Source organism: Bombus vancouverensis, chromosome 8 (genome assembly GCF_051014615.1).
Source record: "Bombus vancouverensis nearcticus chromosome 8, iyBomVanc1_principal, whole genome shotgun sequence".
Classification (NCBI taxonomy): domain Eukaryota; kingdom Metazoa; phylum Arthropoda; class Insecta; order Hymenoptera; family Apidae; genus Bombus; species Bombus vancouverensis.
In genome coordinates this window covers 14,182,659-14,209,882 of record NC_134918.1, presented here as the reverse complement: position 1 = coordinate 14,209,882, position 27,224 = coordinate 14,182,659, and the positions used below count along the sequence as shown (strand labels likewise).

General features: G+C 41.6%; 1 protein-coding gene across 7 annotated transcripts in view; it reads right to left on the bottom strand.

Annotated features, from left to right (window-relative positions):
- Positions 1 to 3,818: 3,818 nt before the first annotated feature.
- Positions 3,819 to 27,224, bottom strand: part of LOC117153785 (glutamate receptor ionotropic, kainate 2) — a 157,400-nt gene continuing 133,994 nt past the window's right edge. Inside the window, exons 10-19 of one of the 7 annotated variants that reach the window (XM_076620701.1) lie at positions 26,975 to 27,178; positions 24,994 to 25,098; positions 24,185 to 24,442; positions 17,364 to 17,561; positions 15,240 to 15,465; positions 13,810 to 13,974; positions 9,312 to 9,412; positions 7,947 to 8,154; positions 4,275 to 4,563; positions 3,819 to 3,957 (exon numbers count right to left, since the gene is read on the bottom strand). In XM_076620701.1, the coding sequence (XP_076476816.1) occupies positions 3,951 to 3,957; positions 4,275 to 4,563; positions 7,947 to 8,154; positions 9,312 to 9,412; positions 13,810 to 13,974; positions 15,240 to 15,465; positions 17,364 to 17,561; positions 24,185 to 24,442; positions 24,994 to 25,098; positions 26,975 to 27,178 (1,761 nt within the window). In that variant the 3' untranslated portion in view covers positions 3,819 to 3,950. Of the gene's footprint in view, positions 3,958 to 4,274; positions 4,564 to 7,944; positions 8,155 to 9,311; positions 9,413 to 13,809; positions 13,975 to 15,239; positions 15,466 to 17,363; positions 17,562 to 24,184; positions 24,443 to 24,993; positions 25,099 to 26,974; positions 27,179 to 27,224 lie in introns of those variants that run through there. The other 6 variants (XM_076620702.1, XM_076620703.1, XM_076620704.1 and 3 more) reach the window with 6 other exon arrangements.

Here is a 27,224-nt window from a genome sequence, read left to right as displayed (position 1 = left end):
ACAATGACATGGCTGTGTCCCTCTGTAAGCCTTCTGTCCTGGTTCCGATGGAATCGATGAATTTGTTAGCAGAGAAACGAAATCGCTGTTCATTGCTCCAGTCGTTTATTATCGTTTTCGTCGAATGCTCGGCTACGAAAGAAAGGAAGATATCAAGGGAAAGGTACATACAAGAATTGCGTGTAAAACTTGCGAGTGATAGGTGGAATTCGTTTCACGAGGATTTGGGACATGGGATCGTTTTAATCGTGGTTTGACTGAGAATGGATGAATTTTGCACGGAGATAGAAAAAGTGATAATATTCAGTAAAACATGTATATAACAACATTTAATTGTCTGTCTTATTTCGGAGAGATATGTTTAAGTTGACGATTCACTGCGTATCACATTCACTCGATCGAGGAGCTGAGAATCGAGAGAGGAGAAACTCTTGCAATCGTTGATCGACGAAATGAAATTTCCTTTTCGAGCTCTCAGAGCCTCCATCGCAAAAAGAAAGTCGATGTATTTCCAATTGCTACGCCAAATGTAGAAATGTCTAGATCGATTAAGTAAATAAAATTTATTTATTGAATAGTGGCACACCAGTGATGACGCGACAAGTACGTAGTTATGAACTGTTGAACACTCTCCCAACCAACACCTCACGCCTCAATTCATTCCCTCCCGGCAACGTAATATTCGTCGCAATAATATCTCCCTCATCTTCGCAAACGCTTCCGCTCTTCAATTTTATTTCATCGAAATATCGCAATCACGATGATTTCTAGTCAGCCCTCTCTTCGAGAACGAATCGTGCCCGCAATTTATGCGCTTCCGGCGTAGGCAAATCGAAATTCCGATCGCGACCTACGAATGAGCCGAAATGAGAGACACGAGAACAGACAAAGAAGAACGAACGCCGGTTCGATAAACCCACGTGTCTCGACTTTGACGAGGGTGAGTCTCTTAATTAATCGACGCGGACGAAGAATTCATTTATCAGCAGGCTGGGATTAGTGTTCCTCCGAAGGCAATTACGCGAGCATCCCATACCCGAGACTCGATTATTTCGGGAACCATTGAAAATTTCTTGCCGTGTCTTTTCATTCGCTTCCGACAAAGTGAACTCTTCATCAGCGACGTGATAAAGTTTCGGCAAATGCGTTGATTAATATCCACGACTTTCAATTACGCCCCCATTAAAATTATCTATGCAAATGAGAATATACTTATGAGAATATACTTTTTCGGCAGCGCAATCACAATATTCGTCGCTGTTTTCGTTTGAAAACGTTCGCGAGGAAATTTGTGGTCGCATCGGTCGTCTCGTTATCGAATTACGCAACGTCACGCGATCGATAATCTGACGTAACTTAAAAATCATCGTGGCTGCTTGTCATCCATGACATCAGTATGGATTATCCCTTTTTTTGGCACGATTCGCTCCTGTTTCTTATCACATGCGCTCAATCATACACCCTTACATCCCCTTCCCTTTGATATCGTTAATAACGCTTTAATAAAACCGTCGAACGACGTTCATTTCTCTTTTTCTTTCAACAAACATAGTTCCTTTTGTATATTCACAATACGTATGTGTTTGTGTGTATTTATTTGTATGTTTGTGTTTGTTTGTATGTATACGACGCGGTGCGCAACACTAAAAACGCCATCGAATACGCTTCTCGATAACGGCGTCAGTTGTTCGAATTTCGTGAAAAAACGGTCACTGTACAACGTATCGTATCGTCTCGATAATAAATTGTCGATCGTGTCAAAATATGACTAGGTCTCTTACGTGGCTACGCACTTACCTATGGCATTACATGTAAACTAAATTTAAGATGCGGGTATGCGCGCGTACACCGCTTACCAACGTGCTCGTGTACGCGTCCATACGTATGATCTTTTCCTTTATACAATCGTCCGGTAAAAGTATGTTCTATCGTGAATCACCAATCGCTGAACAAATTCGATCATGTACAACCGTGTCTATTATAATACAGAACGCCATCGAATCAACGAACTATTTCTCCAAGCACGCTTGCTTCGTCGACAGGATGTTCTGGTCCGTTTTCTACAATATGTTCCTACGATGCATGTAACAGCGAGGATCGATCCCTGTATTCGATCTTTCGAGGCTGCCTGGCACGCCGAGAAATTCATTCGCAGAATCTGTTCCTCGTCCTTCCTTCCGTTGTATAAAACGCGTGAAAAATTCTATTTCGCGGCGCAATAGAACTCGCAAAGTTGTTGTTAGTCCATCGTTGGCGACTGTGCTCGCGGACACAACGGCGCGGAAACAAAGGTCAGGATGCAAAATCGTAAACGCTCAGGTAACGCTTTGGAAATTTTGTACTACGTCCTCCGATTCGTCTCGCTTCTCGCAGGAAACGGCCGAGGTTGCTCTAGTTGTTTTTTTCCTTTTTTTTTAATTGTCTATAAGACGATAAATTTTAATTCATCTTCGTTCTTCCTAGTTATCTGTGATCGTCTTGGTCGTTTGGTCGAAAAGATGACGACAGTACACCCGTCCTAGGCCATTAATCTTCGTTCGTAAACACGTCGTTTATCTAAATCCTGCTCTCTAAACGTTGTGACGTATCCCACGTATATTCTTCGTTCCGTTCTTCTTAAATAGTACTTCATTGTGCATGTTTCGTGTAACATTGCGATCGAGTTCTTCCGAATCGAAAAATCTTCGTTGGTCACGTCGACTCTCAAGAATCGATCTTTCGCGAAGGTGAACGCAAGGATCAAGTTTTAGGCCGTGAATTCGAATAAACACGCGGCCGGATTAAAGCTTCCTCTTTGTTCACGTCGTACTAGATCGTTTGACTATGTTAGGCTAGCTGCTGGCAGTGATCACTATGAGTTTTGGTCCGAGTCTAATCACACGTATCGTGGTCGTTGATCGATAGTAACATGGTTCTTTTCCATCACTGGCCGCGTACGAGGCTACTTCTTCAGCGTGCCAAAAGAGAACCCATCGCCCGAGTTCTCGACCTCGTTTCTGGCTCCATTATCGATATGTTTAGCTTGGAAATCGGCCCGAACCCATCGCGTCGGGCAGTCCGGGCAATTGAATCGGCCGTTTAACCACTATTCGACCCTCCCTTCCCCCAGCCTCGAAAGTCCTCGCCTCGAGTAGCGAACGATTCGCTCACCCGATTGATTGGCGTTGCACACGGTGTTTCATTTGCTATTCAGCTTCGTCAGGTCGATGGAACGCGGTCGTTTGGACGGTGACGCCTTTCGATCGCCGTGCAATCGATCCTGTTTTATTAACGTCCGCTCGAGGAGCATCCACCTCCGGCATCGAACAATACGGATTATTCGTATCAAACACCTGGTTCTACGATCGATCTCTCATTTGCAATCAGCACGACAATTTCATTCGCTGTTTCGAGCGAACTTCGTCCACTGTCCACCGTTCGTTTTTTATCTTTTTGTGAAATGGTCGACGTATCTCTATCGCGTTCCATCTCGATCAACGTCTCTGTTCGTGTATTGGTAACATGGTCCTCGACACGATCTCTCGTCCTAGATGATCCATACCGATGGACCGGGTTTTTTGGCACACGTCGCAACTTGTCCACTTTCGTTCTGTATTTTACTAAACGAATCTACATTGTTGTGTCGTCACGTGGATGGTCGATCGATCGATGATCCAACGTCGCCGATGGCACAAGCCGGGCCGCGTTGTGGTCGACTCAGCCGCCCCGGCGACTACATATGCTATAAGCAGGTCTCCTTTTGGTCGACCACGTTCACTACTACCGAGGCCTGGGTGGGCAGTTCCTTTTGGACGGGCACACCTGTCGGCACCTCCTCGAGTATTGGTCAAAGGGTCGTGGTCCTCGATACAGCCGCCGAGGGCGGAGGCGGTGGCGGTGGCGGCGATATTACCACGTCTGGTTCACCCGCCAGGTCGCAGTCGAATCTCCAGAGAATACTCTCAGGATGGTCACCTCCTGCGCATCAAAGACATTTTTTCCTATATTCTTTTCGTAAGTAGTTCTTTTTCTCTTTCATATTTAAATATGGTCGCTTCACTGTTCTTTTCATTAAAAAATTTTTTATCCTAACGCGTTATTAATGTTCTGTTTCTTTCATCGAATATTTCGTCGAAATTTATAGTTTTAGAAATGAAGATCGCGCATGATACATTTCTGTTTCTTGTATGAGGGCAATTTCAAGATCTAATAAAAAAAAAAAAATGATTTTAGTTCTTTTGAGACTCGTGCGGGTACTCGTATCGCGCGTAGGGAATCATCTGGAAGCAACTAACCTTGACCCAAGACGATGCTTGAAGAGCCCCGTCTCTGCCTCGGTGGGGGTGGTTGGTGCTTGTGCGTATGACTGTGACTGTGGCTGTGTGAATGTGAGTGGCAGTGTGTGTGACGTGTGTGCGTGGGCGTGGCTTTGCACGGTGGTGGTTGCTGTTGTTGCTGTTGCTGCTGCTGAGGATGAAGATGAGGATGAGGCCTGTGCTAGGTGTTCCCGCCACGGGCCGCTCCCACTTGATCGAAGCTCAATGATTTCTTCATCTCCGTCATCGACAACGCACCACCCTCCTGCTGAGAAAAGAGGAAGCAAAGGGTGTTAGCTATATCGGGGTGGTGATTGGTCGCGGGTAATCCTTTTCGGTCACCCCGAGGCCTCTCTACGTCTCGTAGCTGCGAGCGAGCGAGTTATTAAAAGTTGCCAGGTCTCGTTAAAACTTGCTATAACTTTTTCCAAGCTCCTAAAGGAATTTTCTCCGCCTCGTGTGGGCCTACGTATCGAAATAGTTACGCGTTATGGTCCCGTCCTCGCCTCGTTCCAACGAGTCTCTACTGCAATCGTCTCTAGATTCGTTACCGTGCATGCTCTTTTTCTATTTTTCTCTAGATCGGCTGACGCTTCAATTTTCCCGAGATTTACGGAATCTGCCTCGTATCGATTCGAACGACCAACGTCCAGCTGCGATTTCCCGAAAAAAGAACTTATTTGTGATAAAAATATGTATACGTTTGCGAGGATCGAAATTCAATAAAATATCGGTGAGCAAAGGCGAGAGGGACTTTCCTGAAACTGTAGTCGCATATACGATAGATTCATTTTCTTTTTTTCCCCCGTCCCAGAGAAAAAGCGATGTTGTTGCGGAACGAGGGAATGAACCGTGCGAAACGCAGACCGCTAGTTTGGTGGAAGCGAGGTCCGCGTTTCCGCGCGGAAGCGTTGTGTTCCGAACGTTTCGGTTTTGTTCGAGAGAGTAAGCCTGCAAATAGAACGGTTTGACACTAAATTTTTCGGTTTGAATTTTTGGACACTATTCCGGTACTTTCGACTTGGAAACACCGATTTTCAATCTCTTCGAAAGTCTAGAAAATTTTTTTTATTGGATACACGGTGTAATTAAACTACGAGAATAGCTAAAAAACAACGTAGAACAAAATAGATTGACATAAAATTTTTTACTTAAGCTCTTGAAGGTTGTTTTCGAGCTTTCGAACTGAAAGCGGTACTCCTAAAATCTCTTTAGATCTTTAGAAAAATTGTTTACTACACATAGGAGTGGAATAGTTCAACTACACGAATAAAGCAGAGTTTCTAAGTACAGAGTACAGTTTCTAATCATTCTTCGCCTAGACAAATCGTACAATGTCTACTGAGAAACATTGATCTACACCCATCCCTCATGGAATGACGGGAAACTCGTTTGTTTTTATCAAAACGAATCAACGGATGAGACGATAGAAAAACAAGATCGTCAGCGAAGTTCCGAGAGGTTTAAAGCATTGCAATAAATATTTTTCGTGGATTCTGCCGTATCGATAAGCATCGTGTCGCTGATTAAAGTATCGAAAGTGGAATTCGGAATTCGAGACCGAAGCTTTCCTTTCGTTCTCGCTGAAACCTACAAAACTGGAAATCCGATTGGATCATAGTTTTAAGCCGTGGAATTTTCCAACGAAATTCTACCCAGCCGCTGATCCTGTCTCGTTTAAATTGCAATTAAACTCTAGTCTGAATAGCGGATCTCGAAGTGAAAATCTATCTGGAATTTGATTTCTATCAAGTACGGGACATTTTACTTCGTTTTAAACTCGACATAACGAAACCGGTTACGATTGTTCTACAATTAATTTCCAATTGAACATTGCAAATGTATAATTCATCGTGATCTAATTAAATTCAATAATCACTGTTACACAACTTTTCGAGACTTAAGCCAGGTAGCAGAGAAAATTTTCGTCCGTGCCCGTGGAATTCGTTCGACAGCAGAGATACGAGGGAAACGAGTTTGATAATTTTCGTTTAGTTTGTTATTTTTTCTAACAGAATATTGATGATCGGTGTTCTCTCCGTAGTCGTGGTTACGCACATTTCGAGATATTCCGAGGACCTGCTGGCTGGCTACGTGGAAACGAGCTTGGAAAATGTGACGTAGCTCGGAAAAATCACTTCCGACACGATCAGAAGCACCATTCACGTGAGCTTTCGAGCACGGCGAATGGTTTCGCGTCGGCCACGTTCCTTTCCGATAGCTGTTTAACGAACACTCTATTCTATCGTGTTGAAGAGCCGATATTCGCCGTACTGTAACGGCAAGCAACTTTGCGAAATCAAATTTTACGAGTTACTTAACGCTATGGTATCGTATCGATATCCCAATGGCCCGGAGAATTTTCCTATTAAAACCGAATGTTCCTTCTTGTACCACACAGGGAAAAGATAATTTCGAATAAAGAAATAACGAAAATAGAAATAATTTAGAAAATGGTATTCCTTCCTCTTCCAATTTCAAAACGTTTCGTTATCCTTTCTGGTATCGATATAAAGTACCAAGCGTGGCGCTGTTCTTAGATTCCCTTCACGACTGTTCGTTTGCTCGACTTGAAACGGGTGATTCGACAAATTCGAACATGCACGGCAAAACGATCGATGTCGACGAGGCAGCGAACAAACGTTGGCTAGAGGCGTTCGACTGTACGACGACGAATTTGAAGTGACGTCGTCGTCGCGTTGGATCGTATTACGATCGTTTAACAGAAATACGAGGCATGCAACCAAGTTTTATACACGCGCCCCTACACAAGGGCGCGTATGTCGAAGCGATTACTGCGAATGTAAGCGTGCGTGACTGAGAGCTCCGCGCCAGTTGTGATTAAACGCGCGGTGCTCGTTTCGCTAGTAGTAGCAAGATACATTGGACCGTGCCAAAATGCAGAACATACAGTATTTACGTATTCACGTACAGAGACGAATAAATAAATAAATTTACTCCATGTACAACAGAACGTATATTCGAATCTAGTATTATCAGAGAGACAGACAGAGATACAAAGAAGAAAAAAAAAACGCATGAAAACGAGGTACAAAAGATATACGAAAGGATAATCAAGGGACAATTCTCGCGCAAGCACTTCCCAATTTGCGATACTCCCTTCTCGCGTTCGTGGCTTCTCGCGTTTTCTCTTCCGTGCGTTCTTACGTGTTTCGAAGCTTGATGAAAGAAACGCACAGATCTGTTGGTAGGCTCCATGGAGACTGTCCCTATATCACGGTAATCGAATCTTTCGATTGTTACGCTGGAAAATTGGCGTTGGTATACCAACAAGATTCGTTCCCGAGTCAAATCGTTCGTTGATAATAATTCGCGTAGGTGTCTTCGTTACACGTTATTCTCTTCGAGATTGAATTACCGTGAAAGTGGCACAGCTCCGCGTTCAACCGATGGCTTCTCTTCTCGGCTATGACAGAACCTTTTGTAATTCGACGAATTTAGAATAGAACGGGGCGATATAACACCTTTACGCGTGATACACCAGTACGTATAGAACAAGTAGATATAAAAGAAATGCTACAGCCAGGTAAACTACCTTTTCAAATAACAACAGGATATGGAAAGAGGGAAAAAGAAAAGCTGGAAGAGAGGCCATCGTCAGGAGCCCGTCGTGAGGGACAGGACTTACACCATTTAACCGTGGTATCTCGATGCTCGGAATGTAGGTAGTCTCTTCGTGGCCGGTTGAACAATATCGCGTTCTCCTCCTGGTGGCACGCGGGCTGCAACGGTCGCACGGCACCGCGGCGTCGGAATTGCGCGCCTTCGCGGCTGGCCTCTGCCGCGAGCCGCACCGCACGGCAAACCGCAATTCCGAGGCCATCTCGGCGCACAGGGACTGCCGTGCCGCGGCGTCGAGTCGACGTTTTTTTCGTTTTGCCACCGATGCATGGACAGGGACCGGCAGAACAGGCACAACAATACCAACAAATGATACAGAAAGACGATCGCACCAGACGAGCTCGATACCATGCGAATCCTCTTGCGTACCAGGCCGCTTTTCATCGTAAATTTTCAATGCGAATTATGGTATGCTTGTGATGAGCTTCTTTACAAGTTGTAAATAACGATAGGGTTGAGGAAGAGTTAGAGAAAATATTTAAGTAACAGCTTCGTTAGTGACATTGTGTCACGTAAAGTTAAAATTCTACGGAACTTTGTGTTATATAGGACAAGATATAGAGGTAAATGTGTTTGATGTTTTATACTCTCAACTTTGTTATCGATTAAAACGAAAATTTTTGCGCTTTTATATTTTTTATTGCGCGTTAATATACCTTATACGTATTGAGAAGTGATATTTTTCCAAACAGTTGGGTTTCGTTTCAAACAGCGATATGGTTTCATATCGCATTTCTTATCCCATGTTGATATTCAAAGAGATCCAAATACTACAAAAAACCTCAAAAAAACCTTCTTATCGTATGAAATAAATAATTCTTTGCGTATCGAATCTCTGGTGAGTTTCGCGTTTCATAATCGTTTATTCTTTGACTGATTTTACATAGGATACACGACACAGCTTTTGGAAGCGTGTGTTTGGAAGCGTAATGTTTAGCATGCTTCATCTGTTTGCAAATTCATCGAACGGATTGATATGAAAGCTATTTGATTGGTGTTTAACTCGCTACGTAGAGCAGTATCGCATTTAAATCAAACAAGTAGAACGGGAACGTGCGTGCTCAGACGAGCCGGCTATACCACGTGTAATCAAATAAATGTAACGTGATTCTGTCGTTCTACGGGCAAATCGCTCGATCAAAAACTTGAAAATCAAACGGTAGATTTATACCATCGATATGTCATGCAATTGTTTTTCATCGAAGTTTCGAGATATAGCAGGCGAAAGATACGAAATGCGAAAACGATAAAAAAAAAGCACACTGATGATGAGACGAGCGGCCTTGCACGCAAAAAGAGGAAAATACACTCATGCAGCACATACACGCGAAGCACGAAATCGCACGCAAGTATCTCGGTGCTTCGTTCGCTTACCCTGTCCGATTGGGCGTTCTTCTTGGAGTTCCAGCAGAACTCGAGGACTGCGACGAGGATAGCCAGGGCCAACCCGCAAACCAGCACGACAAAGACACCACCTGGAAACGAGGAAAACCGGAAGCTCATTATTTTATCGCCGCAGGCTGTCTCTGCTTCTTTTCTGGTGTTGCCCTGTGCACGTTTCACGGTTAATGTAGCTGCCAACCAACGGACTCAGCCAGTCCCTGGGATCTGTCCTCCTATCTATCACCCTCTGACCTCCCGTTTTCATCCTTCGTCGCCCTTTCCACGCCTGTCTATTTATCTATTTATCTATCCATCTGTCTAGCTTCCCATCTATACGACCCTACCGTTATTTACGCTTACGTCTTTCTTCGCCCCCCGTGGCCAACTTTTTTGTTAGCCTGTCTGAATCTACTCGTTTTCTTCTTCTCTTTCGTCACTCTCCTTTCGATGTTGCCCTGGAACTCTCACGAGAAGAAAAAGATTCACGCTGTGAAAGAAAGCTTGTGTATCGCGAGCTCATAGACATAGTCCGAAGGATGTACAATCCAATAGGAGCTTCCCTTGAATTTAATGAAAAGTTGTTCGTCATGAAAATTACACGACTAGGAAGGGAAAGTATCGTTATATTATCAGATAATTACGAATCCAAAAATATGTCATTTTTCTTCGTTTTATTATCATTTGCATGCGAACAGCTTTATTCGCACTTGTATGGTGTAAAGATTACATGACTTTATGGTATTAAAGATTATATGATCTTCTGTTACTATTGTAGCATTTTTCTAATTGTCGCTGCTGTTACGAGTATTACCATTTTTTTTGTATCTTTGAATAGATATCTATATTTCTATTATTTTTACCATTGATAATTGCTTATTTGGATAGTTAACTCAGCAGTGTCATATCGCGTCATTTTTCACACAGCTATATCTCATTTCCTGTTCAAAGAATTTCGATTATATTTCGCTAGATATAAGGTTGTGAAGTTAGAATAATCCTACAGAGTTTTCGGGATTCTATTGGAATTTATTCTCTATGCCGATCATTTTGTATAGTTCGCGCGGTTGCGCCTCGTCTCGATATTGGATCCAACGAAGTTTTCTCACGAAAACTTTCGATCCTCTACAAATTACGAAGTCCGTCTGGAGCAGTTCAGCCGTGAAACATCCTTTCGTCAATTTTTATATCACAGTGGAAAGAACGTATAAAGATACTCGGTAATAGTTTTGTGTCTCAAATAAATTAATAAACCGTCTTTACGACTCAATTAGTGTGCTTTATGAAAAATTCCCTCGTCACATCGGATTTCTACTTCATCTTTATACGAATCCAGGCGTTTTCCCATTCCTCTTTTAACTGGATGAGATCCACGAAATTCAAATCCATATGTATGCTTTAAACATTACGAATCTCTGCACGTAGGCCAGTTCTTTACTATGTTTGTTTGCTTTCGAATCGGCTCGCCTAACTTTCTACTTAATCGTTGCACGGGTACTGCTACTTTTACCTTCGTTTCTCAGCGCTATGTGCTACAGTGCACTGTTGCATTGCAGTATTATGTAAAACAATTTCCCATTAAAATTCCTTCGCTTCACCTCATGTTCTCCAGAGATAGTTCAGGAATTAGTGTTAGATTGTCTAGAAAATTCGTTGCAACAATCAAGAAAGGTTCAAAAATCTACCATCCAACAACTTCACGCGTCTTTTCTTGAAAAATTGTACGTTTTTTTCACTGATGAATTCCTATTTTACTCGATAATTATACACAAATTCCTTGATCTTTCTATTTCTCCAGCTGTCATACCCTTTTCTTAAATAAACCCGCGTTTCGTATTTTTCTCCAAAGTTTGCCCAGTTTTCTCTGATTGGTATACAAAATTCATGATACTTTTTTCAATTGATCTAAGTAAATCGGTACAAGTTCAACCACCGTTTCATTTCGCAATACGATAAATACAAAGAATGATGCATCCGCCATATAGAAATAGACGACGGTGTAAAATAGTTTGCTCGATGTCTACGGTGTAACTTCACCTGTGTTCAGACCTGTGTCATCGGTATTATTTGGCCAAGGAACGTAATGGGCTTCAACAGATCGGTCATATTTACATAACTACGCCGACGTTGCGATTTAAAGGACAATTCGCCAGAGATAGCAGAGTCTCCCGCGTGGTCGGCGCTTCTATTTTCTAACCAGTTTCTCTTGTCGTCACGATTTCGCGGTAAGTTGAGGAACGACGCTGACGTCTTAACGCCTGGCTATTACGCTACGATTCATGTTTCACGTTGATAACTTCTGTATTCGTCACTGAATCGGGTCGAAAAGTACCTTTCAGCGTAGACGACGCCTTTCACGAAATTGAAACACGATTTCAGGTCGTTTAATGAAGCAATTAGAAGGAATAGGGCACGAACGTTTATCCAATGATTGCGTTTGCTCAGTAATTCTGATTATTTCGAGTAATTTTGGCTACAGCTTAATTATTCTCGGTTCGTTTCAGTGTTGTACTAGCTTTAATATTGATTTTGCGAGAGAAGATATTTGGTAAGGTTAAACATTGTCAGACGAAAATGTGGAATCGCTATGTAATTATTCCGTAGAATACAAAAATTAAAAATTTAGAATTCTCTTATCATAGACGAGCATTATAGTTAAGGATTTATTAAATTAAAGGGGATGTTATTTGAATGTAGATACATGCAAAACTCATATGTTACAATACGTAAGAATGTAAAATTTGAAGTCCCTGCAGATGAAGTTCACGGTGAAATTCCAACACTCCTATCGTTCCTTCTCATCCCTTGTTTTACAAATAACAGGTGTGTCTTATAAAATGGCGATTAACAGTGGTGCGACTGAAATTTCACGAGGTGTATGAGGATCGTTTGTCCTTTTTCTTGTCTCGACGAGTACGTTCGCGCTGGTGGCAAAGTGGGTACTTATCTAAGTTGCAGGCCAGTCAGCGACAAGGAGCGAGAGGAGAAAAAGGAGAGAAAGAATGAATGGCAGGAATTCTCCGCTAGTAGGAAAAAAGGAATAGAAGGATACAAAGGACCGGCGAGAGAAAATAAAAAGCGAGGATCTGTTGTGACTTCCATAAAATCCGGAAAGGGTTCCACGGGACATCCAAGAAAAATTCTCCACGAACATCTCGCGAGATTTCTCTGAGCTTGAAAGCATTCCAAGTCCTGTGTTGCACTTCCGCCGTGTCGACACTTTACTCTCTTTGTTGGCGTTTGTTGTGTGAAGTGTTCGCAACTAATGAACTGATTTTCCGAATCAAAAGAGCGTATTTTGATTTTTGTTTCTTCGGTACAAATAGAAATAAATACCTAGGATTTTATGTTTCATTCTCTTTCTTATCTCTCGAGCGATATTCTTCCTTGAGTTTCGCAGAAGGGTTTTGGCAGTCTGGAAATGGCATGTTACGTGACTGTACTATATTCGATTGAAATCCATCCGTAGTTGATTATGTAACCTGACAGGCTCGCCGAAAGCCCACAAATTAAGTTAGTTACACACTGCACGGGATGCAGAAACGATCAGAACGAACCTAATGATTTCGACGCCATTGTTCCGTACACGTTTCATCGACCTCATTTACGTTCGTAAATTACAGAGTATAATTATAGCAAGTCTAGATCAACGATACTCAGTCATTCAAATTTTCAGGAAAATTCTATAGCACCATCTACCATTATATGTATATTGTACGGCTCAAATTTCCGATATGATCGTTATCGTGATTATTATCGAGAAATATCTTCCCTATTATTATACTTTAATAGAGTGACGTCAAGTAGATTCAATTTTACTCGTATTATTTTATAATTACGTTTTTATTTCAACGTTTATTATTTGACGTGGACGTTTTATAGGGCTTCCAAATTATTTCGGTGAAACGAATTCATTTGGATCGACTCGTTCCGACATAGACAGCCGTTTCACGCCAGTGACATCGATGGCATTGTTTCGGTATTTCGAATTTAATTAACGGAACATTCGTTATATGAAAATTCTCCACCTCAAACATTTCACACCGTGCCAATTATGTTCTGTATAAAATCGTTTTCTCTATTCGCAGCAGGCATTGTTCGACACTGTTCTTCTCTGTCTATTCTTTCCAATAAAATCTGCAGTGAAAACAACTAACGAAACTTTTTATCATCAAAGGACACTATTGACAATTTCGAGTAGAGATTTTAACACTTCACCCGATACTTCAACCTTATCCTCCCTTCTCCAGTCTTCCTAACTAAATTTATATGAAGATAACTAACGAAACTTTTTATCATTAAGAAACGTTACCGATGTCTTGAAATAATATTATTCCAACTCTTCACCCGATACTTGCTACCTCAAAATTGGACAAAGTTATCTCCATACCTTCTTTCCTCCTGGCGATAAATTACAGCTTTCTCACAATCTCGGCCTTCTTTCTAAACGCGGAAAAACATTGTCAAATTTGCTAATTCTCGTTGGGCTCACCGATATTTTCGACTCCCAGCGCGTTTGCTTTGCTCTCCTTGCTCTTCTCGTCCCGGTTGCACACATCTCCGGTATTTTTCCACCATTTATCGTATAGAATCTGGATCACGCCCTTCTCCTGCAGCTCGAGAATCGCCAGAGATATTTTATCCCTCCAGGGCGAGCCTGCATATAAAACGGCTTCGTTAGGCTGGTCAAGGAACCGGTGATCCCGTCTTTGAAACGTCCCGACTTCAGAGAAACGTCTCGAGAAGGTGGAATTGCTCCGACTGGTCCTTCTTAGTTCCCCGAGGCGACTACGAAACGGAACGGAGAGCTACTGGATCTCTTCCCTTCTCTCTTAATTCTTACGAATCGCTCATTCAAAGCCAAAAGACGTACGACAGTTTCCGCTCGCAAGCTTGCTAGAAAACTTGCGAATGTTCGTCACGCGACCGACGATTCGTTATTAAAAACGGACCCAAAACGAGGCGTCGAAAGAGTGAGTTAAAACGCAGACACGTTATTCCAATTAAGAAATTGCTTAGCGACCAGTCTCGTCTGACTATGTAGCAGTTGCGCGTAACTTTCAGCTCGTGTCTGCCCGCTGAGAAACCGAATTACACGGATTTAAAACTCGGACCCAGTGTCGTCTCCGCGTTAATTAAATCTCCTTCGACGAAAGAGAGCGCGAGCGACGAACTTTGCCGAATTTCGCAACGAAAACGCCGGATTTCTTAGTCGTTGTGTTTCTTTCCGCTTCACAGTCATTCAAGCGCGATTTTATACTCGAGCGAGCTACAAATCCTTGAACTTTACGGTGTTTGCCACGGAACGCTGTTCACGCCTTTCTTTCTCACCGCTTGCCACTAAATTCCGTTGCAATTTCTCGCGCTGCAAACTACCGCCGTGCGATATTAACAGCGAACGATATTTACGTGTTTGTTTCGCCGCGTAGCAAGTTTTCTTACGTGGTACATCGTTCGAACGGTACCAAGCCGGCCATTATATCGCGAAAGTCAAGCGTTCGACACGCTTTTGTACGCTTGCCAGGCTCGTTGTTTCGATTCACAATGCATGTGTGTTAATTAAGACCGCAAAACGTTAAACGCGAGAACAAAACGCGGCAAAGTGGTAGCATAATTTTCACGAAGCTAAACACTTTGAAGGATGTTTTATAACGCGAAAAAGCTTGCTTGCATTGCAAACCGAGCGATTACAAAATATTTTTTAAATAAACAATTGTGAATTTATTACTCCACCGGGAAAGAGAATGATATTTTCTGGCACGCTTCATCAAGAATTTTTCAACTTTTTTACACAGAGTGGATATGTTGGGGAAGAGTGAATTTTCCTGCGAGTATAAAAAAACGAAAAAAAAAAGAAAATGGACATTTCTTTATGATTAGATCGAACCGCAGAAATAGGCTTCGATTGTTTTCCGATATTACCTTTCGGAGTGGCAATCCCGTAACCTTTGCTGTCCAACAGGCCGCCGATTTGCGTGAGGTTGCAATCTCGTTGCACAGCGTAATCGAGCATGGTGGATTCCATCAGGAAAGCGTAGTCACCCTCGAGCACTCTTTTCACTCCGTCCTCGTAGCTTTTCACGAATACCGATGGCGATTTCGTTTCCATGAACTCCCACATCTTTTTGTATATTCCAATCTTCGAGTCCTGTTATTGCAAATATTACAATTATCGTTTGCCTGTTTGCGTTTCTTAGAAATGGATATCATATCGGGACTACAGGTAATTTGGCACACTGTGATCGTATACTAATTTTTTATGAGAGGAGATTCAGTATCGCGACGTGTTTTCTGTTTAATTGTTCCGCAACCGGTTATTTTCATTTTCATTGTCATTTGAATATTCGTTTCAAACAAGCGCAAAAGGAATTTCATTTTGCCCTATTTCGAATTAATCAAACACGTTTGTGAAGCATAGTATATCCGTGCTGTGTTTTCTGCCATTTAGAAATATAGAGTATGTCTGTTTTATCTGGAAACACGCAGATATCTCGAAAACTACGAATAATACGAAAAAATGTTTGAAATACATGTTGCACGTTTTCGAACGGTGGATACATATCCTGCCGATATTTATTACACTTCGCAATGATCTTGAAAAGCCATATGGAAATCACGGTTATATTTTAAATGACAAGTATATCTTTTTATTCCATATTCTTGTTATCCACATCGAAATATTTTCGAAACATTACTCGTATTTTTTACATAAACTACTACCGAGATATTAATTCTGCAGGAGGATGGAATAGTATTTAGCATACAGACACACACACACACACATACACGTAATCGGTTCTTTTTCATAGTATACATAGTATATATACACCCCGTGGTGGTAGGTACATCAGGTAACGCCAATGCCTCCGGCATATCAAATTTAGGATTTAATATCTCGACAGTGGTTTATGCAAAGAATACAAGTATGTGGTGCTTTGAAAATATTTTGACGCAGGCTATAAGGATATAGGATGAAAAACATAATCTGCATAAGACTTTTCAAAGTTTTTGTATCAGCTATAGTTCTCGAGATATTTACGTGTTTGCAGATAAAACGGATAGACTGTATACGTATCGGTGTATGTTCTTTTCATGAGTATTGGTTAGGGAATAACGAAGAGGATACAATCGACGCTACAAAGGATGCTTTTTTCAAATTTCTCCGACCGCGTTTCCAGTCATTCGAACACGGCGCGTGCCGACTTTAGTAATAACGTACGTCCTGAGAATAAATCAGTGATCATGGTGGCGCGCAAAGTGCTATTTCAATATCGCAATATTAATATAATTTAGCGGATACGCGTTGTTGGAATGTCGTTCCGAATTTAATAACGTTAAAAGTCGGCGTTAAAGGTTGGATATTCGACGAATTCGCCGGTATGAAAGCTACCTCCCGTGATAATTAGTCGAATTTGTCTCGCATTATGAACGGTATGTTTATGGTTTTAATATTTCGAACGAATTATGAATATACGCGCGATTCACGTCCAACAAAATATCCGTAAGAAGCGGGTGGAATGCGAATGAAAATCGTGACTCTTGCAGAATGCTAGTTGCTACGTAGACAATGAGCCACGTGACGTTAATTAATATCAATGAATTTATATCTTCGTCTGTGTTGGAGAAAAAGAAGACCAAACGTGAGACTACGTTAATTCTATGATTCTATTGTATATACGAGAAGAAAGAGAACAATTATAAAACAATATTTGTTCTTGTTCTTATTGTTAGTTTTTGTTGTAATATAAAAAATATTTATTTCGCATATCTGGACTTACATTACTTATACTCGGCATTTTTCGAATCTACCACTCAAATTCTACAAAAATTGGCTTGATTTAACTAGTTTGATCCTTAAGCATAGAATTTCACGCAGGTAAGTTTCAACGCAACTGTGTTAAACTTTGCTTTAGTTGCTAACAACGTGTTCTAAACTTTTGCGTATCTGCGGAGATGTTCATTAAATCCGTCACTCACAACTTCTCGCATCTATTGATTTCGTATTTAAATTTCCTTTTAAACAATTTGATAATCTTTGATACTTACTCTGAAGAACGTCATCGTACTTCCACCCTCTAAAGTTCCATAGGAAATCTGCGTTTGTTCCGCGAGATCTGCCGCGTTCTCGATCGGCGTGATCATCCTCTCGACAGTGAGGAAGGCAGCCAAGTTCGCCGTGTAAGAGGAGATGATGATTAACGTGAAGAACCACCAGATTCCGCCAACAATTCTCGTGCTGGTTGCCTGATAATGACGATCGATAGGCCTCTTACGTAATGGAAAATTGCACCCCTCTCGCGAGCAATTCCTTCTCGGAAATCGTTCGAGCCGCCTCGAAATTGCAACCCTTTAACTACCGACCAAGTGGAATAGCGAAACAAGAAGTTGTTATTAGCCAATTTCTTTCATTTTTGTTTCCGAATCGGATGCGTATAAATTTTTCACAATATCTATTATGAAATTTGTGTCATTCTATGAATTCTTCATACTGTTAAATATTTATTAATTCTTAAATGAAGTTCATATTTTCGTTATTATAACTATATAGTTTTTCAGATTACCTGATAATTTTGTTTATTAAATCATTATGTTTTAATTGTTGTTTTAGTTAATTGTTAAAGTGGAAAATGTACGAACGCTGAAGCTTATAAAATTCTCCACTTACATTAAAGACTTTAAGAAGATTCATCAAATATAACGTGATGAAATATTTACGACGAAATATTGTATCGAAATAACTGGCGTTCGTCTGGCAATCGGTTTTCTTGCGAATGTTGCCTCGATATCGCATCTCCGTGCCCCGGAAGCCCATAAAGAGCCTCGACGATCAATTGAAACCACGTCAGTGGAGCATCGAGGTCGGGAGACGATTTAAGAGCTTCGTGTCTCTGCTACGTTCCACTCGAAGAATGCAATATGCGGTCTCATTTACACCCTTCTGAGCCCACTAATGGCATATTTCGTTCCATTAGCTATGGTACCAAGTGGTTCATGCTAACGATTACCGTGACTCGAAACATTTCTTAATATGTAATTCCTTCTACTTTACGATATGAAAGATGTTATTCAAATTACCATATAAGTAAGTACTATACTTACTTTGTGGTAAGTGTACAAACACCTACACGAGCCAGTGTGTGTTTTGCAGCCGCTATAGATCTTTCAAATATCTTCTACAAAGTATAATTTTCCTTGCTTTAATTTTCCTCTAGAAATATTTATAAAGACATTTGGCTGTTAACGCGGGGAAAAGAATGAAAGAAATGGAATAGAAGTGGCTGGTTTCGCTATACCCACCGCAGTAGAAAAGAAATTGCCCGTTTCTTGATATTTATTCATATCGCCAACGGTGTCGAGGCAAATATCTCGCAGACTCGAGGATTACGCTGCTCTATTTTCTCTTTCGCCGTGTCACATCGCCGATACGACTTGGAAAATCTCTCGAACGATAAGTTTCCAGCGAGAGGAATTCTCGCGGTACCCGTGCGGCGCGAGCTTCTTCCCGCGCTTTCCCGTTTATTCCAGAATTTTCAATGAAAGGAGGGGATCGCGATCTCGCTCGAGCACTCTCGAATCCGACCTTTTTACGCGGATGTCTGGGATTCATAGAGCTCGCAGCCGCGTAGAATCGCCATTCTCCGCGAACTTCGCAACGACAACCCCGCATGTACACACATGCCACCAGAGCCGGCTAGCACCATATGTCGTACAGGTGTTTCTCGTCTCGTTAGAAACCATTTTCACCTCGCTGGGTATTATGTCTGTGGCCACAGGGAAGATTCAATTCAGTGGAAAAGGGTATATAGTAAACTCTTGGCGCACGAACAATTTCTAACTGTGTGTAATTCGATACAAATTGGATTTCTTTTTGACTATTTCACATCTGCTTGGAAAATGGTGTTAATCAGAAGGGATTCTAAAATAAATCTTATGCAGTTAGAGCGCTCTTATTGCTTTACAACTACTTAGTGGCGGGTTTCGAAATTGCTACCAAGCGTGTAAGATGAATTAACCGCATCGTGGATCATGTAACGTTATTACATCAAGCTCGAGGCAAATTTTCAACTTACGCCCTATAAAGCATTTTAACCCCTGCTGCGAATGTAGCTTCATAAACAGCTATTACATGCAGTTTTTATCGCCGGACGTAGCACTTACGACGGACATGGCGATTATGAAATATGTTGTTGCAAAAATATGTTGTTCTCGAAGTTATCAACTGTCTCATCAAATATTTATGGCTCCATTTATGTAACCTACTAATCTATCAAACTTCGCACATGGACTAGACAAGATTAAAAACGAAGATTTCCCATAGTAATCTCGACTACCAAAGAAGTTCGTCGTCGAATTCTACGCGAAACTACTTGCTCCACGTTCGAACTTTTCCCGCGCAAAGGGGACTCACTTTCCTGAATGACGTGCAGAAATTTTCTTAAGCCTGCGAATGAAAACTTTTCAAATCGTAAGAAATCTGCTCTAGCGGTAATTCCGTTGGATTTAGTCGGACTAACAGGAAGGAGGAGAAGCTGTCAGCGGGAACGATACGACGGAAGTGAGGCGAACGAAATGTAAGGTGCTTGGCTGCTATGTGCATGCAGGGGTGACATGCGATCTCTCGATACTCGATCGTTCTGTTTCTATCGAGATTTCCTGTCGTGTTCGTCGGTGCAACTAAAGTGTTCACGCTATTTCAATTCGTGCTACTTGAATGAGAAAAGATCTTTCGTCTGCTTAAGATCCTGCGTAATCGATAACAAAAAGAGATATCGCTAGGATGAATAAGGCACTTTGCTCTTCTATTCTCAACGTGAAGTTAAAAGGCATACTAGACAAATAGAACGGTGAACATCCTCCAATTTTATCCGCGGATTATGTAAACGAATGTATCTGTTCCCTGATCTCGTTTTGTCTACGTTTAGAGTCACACGATGTACTCATATGGTGCTTGAAACATTTCTGCGCTTTGTACGGTGTTTCTCGTTTGTTAAATAGGGAAGCTCGTTAGACTTCGTTCCATTTTATGGCTCGAGTTTGATGGATCATCTTCCTTTGAAACTTTTCGAAAAATGAGACCACTCGCTTTCACGGTCTTGGAAATATAATGAAATATTAGATAAACACGAGATTCGAAATACCCTGTCTTTGTATTATACTCTATCGGGTATTTTTAACTCAAACATAACATACATTAAGTTCTCCAGGAATTCAGCTTAACAAACGGAATTAGAAACCTAATTTCTCCAAAGAAAGCGCATCAAAAGGGATGAAAACACTTCCACTGAGATTAAAAACAACGAAAACTAGTGTCCTCAGAAACGCGAGAAGAAATTAGAGAAACTGCTTTTCCTCCCTCCCCCTCGCCCCACCCTTCAAAACGGACCGAATAAGACGAAACAAAGAAACCAGAAAATAAAGGCCAGAGCGAGGGCAAAGCTGCGTTGTTTCCGTAATTGTTTGGTAAATAAAACCGGGCTTTCCTGTGGCCCGGTCCTAAGCACGCAGTTAAGAGCACGCGGCTTGTGCCTCCACACTTGCTACCTTTATGACAATACTACGAATTTCACGAGGTCGTTTTAAATGCTCACCTTTATTGCGGATAATATCGTTACAAGATACAAGTTACTTTACAGTCTCGTGATATCGTTGTTAGCTCAGCTATGTGTCTCGAGATGCTTTTAGTCGATTTTAAATCACGAGCTTTTTCATTCATTTTCATTCGTCGGATCTATACTGTATGTATCGCGAGTTTGACAACCTATAAAATTTATGAATCGTTCCGAGGAATCGTTCTTCCAATAATTCACGCGAGTATGTCGTTTCTTCGTCGAATAACGTTGCTTGTATATTCATACATTCGAGATGAATGGATTCGTAGAAACCAACGAGCTTCCGATTGTGTGTTACGAAGATTTTATTTGTACAAGTGATCGTTCTCAACTGCCGGACTCTGTGGTGACACGTTTACCTTAGGGTTGAGATCGCTGCCCTGTTGCATAAGCGTGCCGACTGTAAACCAGAAGCTGTTGGCCAGGGTGAACTCGTTGACCGTTCTCGGTAGAGGAATGTCGTCGCTGTCAGGATCCAACGCGCTCACGTGACTACCCTGATGACATCGGGACCCCCGCCAAGTGGTGCGAAATTTCAAGGACAATTACACAAGCTGTCCGTAAGTAGTTAGCGGTTATTCGAGCGATCGAAAGGGTCGTGAGTATCGAATAGGATTGTTCAACAATACCACGTTTCTGATCGTGTAAATACTTTCAACGATGTTACAGCTGGCTAAGAATCTCTATGATGGCTTTAGAATAATTTTCAGTATCGTAACAGTGACGCAAAAGAATTTCCAATTGCTCGTGCATACTTCTGGAAATTCATAACAACGTTATACAATTAATTTTGGTAACCTGAATGACTGAAACAATTTTTAAGAATATATTATACATTGAGATATTGCGAGGACTGTGAACACAACTTGAAATGTAATAGATCAATACGCAATCTAGTTATCATTTCTTCCACAAACTTGATATCCATTCCAAAACTCACAAATATTAAATTTTGCAGTTACAGGGCATTGAATTTTAAATTTTGAATTGAAAATTGAATTTTCATTGCGAGAATTGTCAAATTCTTCTGAAATATAAACACTCCAAAGTTACTCTATTGTGCTCTAATTAGGCCAATATTGGATCCACAATTTGAGCATCATATTTCAGCACAGAGTTCTACGTATAGCTGTCAAGCACTGTAATGAATCCATACCTTCTACGTATTATAATTATCAGCTCATAATATCCATTCTTGGCCTTATATCATCGGAATACAGAAATCTCTTTATGAACAAACAGGATGTGAAGAGTTAGTGTTTAAATGATCTTCTAGACTGTCCTCGAATCATTGAAAATTTTAAAATCAATGTCCCTACCAGAAACATACGACGATACGATCTCCTTTATATGTACCCTCGCAATACGTCGTTCAATACTTTACTGGTTTTAATTGCATTGCGTTAAATACCAACAACACATTCATCTATTGATATATTTTCTCAAACTTGCCGAAGATTTAAGAAATTTTTATATCTCATCTTAATTCACAATTGAATTATAACTTATAATGTGTAATGCAATATTATATATTCTGTGTGATGATGCTTTTTCTCCGCAAAAGAAAAAAATTGAGATTGATATTTTAATTCGTCTATTTTTTCACGACACCTTTCTGCGTCGGTTTCACTCGATTCAATTCCATAGTCGATTAGCACCACTCGACGAGAGCCTACCTGTAGCGGACATTTGCAGCTTGGGCAGGGTGTCGGTTCAATCCATTCGTAAGGCGAGAATCTCGCCACTATCCAAATCGTTAGGGACACCATCACGTAAGCGCCCAGCATGGATAACCAAATCTCCACGGCGAGGGGATTCATGAACGAGAACAGCCTCGACGGCATTCGCCCGGAAACCTGCAGCAATTACACGTATTTCCGGATTACTAATCCCCGATTTTTCTCTCTATATCTCCCTCTACCCACTTATCGCCCAGTAAAGCCCAATCCATTTTCTCATCTGCCGATTTTCCCCTCGTTTCGTGGTCCCCAGGCGAAATCTTTCTACGTCTTTTCCGTGTCGTTTATTCACGATTTTTTCACGCGAAAAACCACTTTTTCGAGGATAACTGTTTCAGCTACGTTCCTCTGTCAGCCTCGTGAATGGTAACGCAAGACGATCCTTTATCTCGCTGAGAAATCGGAGATTCCGTTTTCTATTCTTTAGCCCGTCACTAGCCACGGAATACAATAGCCGGTTTCAGCATACTGCAGAAGTTTAACCGGTAGACGGATTCCTTTATCCTCTCGTTTCTCTTTTTTCTCCGGTCGTTTCACCCATCGGACGAAACTGGAGCGCGAATCATCGTGATTTGGGCTGCGACTTGAGCGAATATGAACCGTAATACGGTTCGTCTCTAGCCCAGCGTTTTCGAATGCCATCGAGAGTCCACGGAAAACGCCGACAATCGGGTGCTCCCAGACGTGACAGCTTCTGATTTCTGTTATTCGCTCGACGAAAGATCATCGATAAGTACTGGAAGATGGATCCGGAGGACCAGGTGGGACTAAATCGATAGCTGGATTCGCAAAATTGTTTGTGGATTCTGTAGAATATTTACGAATTTGTTGATCTTGCATGAACAAAGAAATTGTATTCCTGTTGGGTGTGTCACTTTTCTTGACCAAGCATCGTCAGGGTAATATAGAGATATAAATAAGAAAAATATATTGCATAAGGTCATTTAGAAAAATTGCGAGAAAAACATGAAATTCGGAGGGGAATGTTAATGGATCCCGAGATTATCGATAGAACATTAATAGCGGTAAAATATTAATATATTATTCCAACATGTTTATTTCGATTTTGTTTCATCTTGATAAACCGATCGTATTAATTCGCTATACATATTAATATTTACTCTGTATCCTTTTCTTTAATGTTACTTACACATAAAATGATATGAAGCCCAGTGATATGAAACCGAACGACGTTTGAAAGCTAGATATGGTCCGCATCGTATTTTCTACTTTTCTTATAGCTCTCCAACAAGTCTTCAAACGACCAACATTTCTACAATCATAGAACATCCTTTCAAAGCTTTAGAGCGGAATACAACTGAGACACCTTGTGTATGACATTCTTATCTGTTCCTTTCGATTCGACCATCACTCCACAGAAATCCCCTAAGAATCCACAAACTTCGGAGCAGTTATAAAAGGAGCGGGACAAGGGTCTGCGCTTAGTCTGGGGTCCTCGTGACACGAAGTAATTGAACGGCAGAAATAGCCCAGTGACGGAACATCTCGTTGAATGTACCTTGGGGTTGAGCCCGCTGCCCTGTCTGAGGAACGTGCCAGTGATAAACCAGAAGCTGTTGCTGACGCTAAACTGGTTCTCGACGATGTCGCTCTCTGCCAGACACGGGTGTGGATTGTTCCACTCGTACGGGCTGAATCGAGCCATAACGAAGAGGGTGAAGCTCACCAGCATGTACGCGGCCAGCACGTACAGCCAGATCTCCACGGCCAGCGGGTTCATGAAGGAGAACAACCGCGTTGGCTGGCTGGAGGGCACCTAAATTACGTTACGCTACGATTTTAATTAAAACGGATCCCATGCCACTCTCCCGCCGTACGGCGGGCCTTTTTCTCAGCAACGTTCTACGCTGGCGAATCGATTTCATCGAGAATCTCGTCTCTATCACGACTCAATCCAATGCCGTACGAAAAGTGCAAAAGAGTTTCACGATGATTCGTATCGCTTGGAATCGTATGGAATTGTTCATAGAGAAAATATAATTTTCAAGATTTTTGTGAATCTTTGCAAAGCGTGATATACTTATGAGCTGCTCAAAAGCCATATCGATCAATTATATAAATTGAAAAGTATGGCAAAGTGGTGATAGAAATACTGTTTTTGTAAATTTTCCTTGGAAACACCGATCTTGTATATAGTTAGTGAAATTAAGATGCTTACGGGTCAGCAATTGATCAGTTTGGATCCTGAGTGGTCCGTACGAGATCGAGATTCTCGAAGATTGGTATATGTATACTACATTGCATCGTGAATGGAAGTTACAAGTTAGTTCATCATCATCGAATACACGAACGATAACAGCGACTCACCTTAAACAGAATTCCGATACCGAGATTCATGAACGGCTTGGTGAAATCTATCACGCTCTCCCGAGCGTAATTGATCGTCATAGACGCAACAGCCAGGTCCGCTCTCTGTGGGCAAAAGGGAAATTTCTCGCATGAAAACGGAGAGTTCTCTGTCTAGTTCTGCACGTTTCGTCGAACACGACCCGTCCGAAAGTTCAAATGGAAAATACTCGAAATTGAAATTCATTGAACGATACCTCATCAGTATTGTCTGTGACTACAACTCAAAACGAAGATTCTTATATGTATCATCCTCGGCATAATATTTTTTAGCAGCAGTAAAAAGAGGGAAAGCGCGGGCGTTGTTTGTCGTTCGACGAAAATCATCGACAAAGACTCGCCTGGCAAATGTTCACCTAGGCAAACGTTTGCCTTGCAAAATAGCGAATGCATCTTTTATAAGCAGACCAGAACCTGGTACAGTGAGGTCACCGGCGATGACGTCCTTCCTTCAAGACGATCTACTTACAAACCCGCCGGTTTCTAGGTTAAGGCGGCAGGCGCTTTCATCGTGTACAGATTGCCCTGCATCTTTTATGAACCGGCAATCTTCGAAATCCACCGTCCATTTGTATCGCAGTTGCGGTTAGACGTACGAAATACGGCCACGAGCCATCCGCAACCTTGGCGCCCCAAGGCGCGACGCTTATCTTCCCACCACAGAAAATACTCAGCTTTTTCTCCCCTTTCATCGTGCATTCTCGCTTTTATATCTTCAACCTTGTACACGAGCGTTTCTGTCGCCTTAAGTTACGTCTTTTGTGTGGTACGTCATTCGGTCGATGTCAGACCAAATACAGGGTTATACTACTTAGGTCCGAGACCTTCCTAGTTTCGTTTGCTCGCCCGTAGGATGAAATATGGTATTGCTTCGATCGAATCATTCTGTATTAGATATTACCGTTAAGAGGATGGAATTATAGGTAATAGAAATTACAGGGAATTCAACAGCAGCTTAATAGAGCGCATTGCGTTGCAATAGCGAACGACTAACGGCGATGTAATTAATTTCTGTTGGATCTTTAATAATTCAGTATAATATCGTGTGTACGGAGAGCTTTGCCGTGGATTAAACTCGACGAATTTTTGCAACGGGACATTAATATTCCAGGAAAATCCTTGGTCGAACCGATCGATAGTAACGGCCGTGGCTAGATGCCTTTATAAATTATCCGACGGCTGTTAGAGCAGTCGGCTACATGAGATTCTAACTTAATAACCGTGTCCTTTTACAATTCAGATGTCATCTGGTAACATCTGCCCGATGCGATGGTCTCTATGAATTGGAATATCCGATACGTGGCTGCCCGTTAGAAAACGCCAAATTAGATGCTCCTCTCAAGCTCCGAGCATGCATAATGAAAGTCTAGACGGGATGGATTTATTACGACAGCATCGGGCCGCTACTTTGCATATAAAATTGTCCGCAGCACTTCCTCCCGCGTCTGTTACTTTTTCCTTTCCTTGCTCGCGAAGACATACAATTTCATCGAATCACCTTGGTAACAGAATGCGCGCTTCGAGCAAACATGATAAGATATTTCCTCTTCTGTAATAAACTTTGCATTGACAGTCGAACAATCAGTTTCTATACTGTGTATTTAGATCTTTTGTGTCTGTCTGAAAGCTTTCTTTTCGCGAGAAACATTAAAAATCTGTCATTTTGAAAGATTTGGTGGTTCTAGGGTTGAATTCAAGCATATACCGAAACCAAAAATTTAAATTTCTAATTTCTGACTTACGTTTTCCAATTTTTAGAATATTCTTCATATTCTGCTTTTCTGCTCTCTACTGTTGTTTCAGACCAATTTCACGATTAATCACGATTTTGACAACTTCATATACAGTTTCTGTTTAATATCGATCACGAAACGCATAACGTCAACACAATTCACAGACACGACAGAAATAATGTGTTTTCCGACTGTGAGGAGAAGTTTACCTTTTCCATGAGTTCTCTGACGATGCCGTTCCATTCCTTAGTTTTCGGGTCGTAAACGCCATACATATGATCGGGGACTAGTCGTATGGCATATTGGAACCCGACCTGACCTGCGATCCACTTCAGCAAATCGATGCAGAACCCCTCGAACCTTGCGTTTCCCGTCAGATTCTTGTCTTCCTTTACCATGACGTACGGTTTTTCCTGCGAGAAGATAAGATTCCTTTGATGGATCACCCGCACGCGAGCG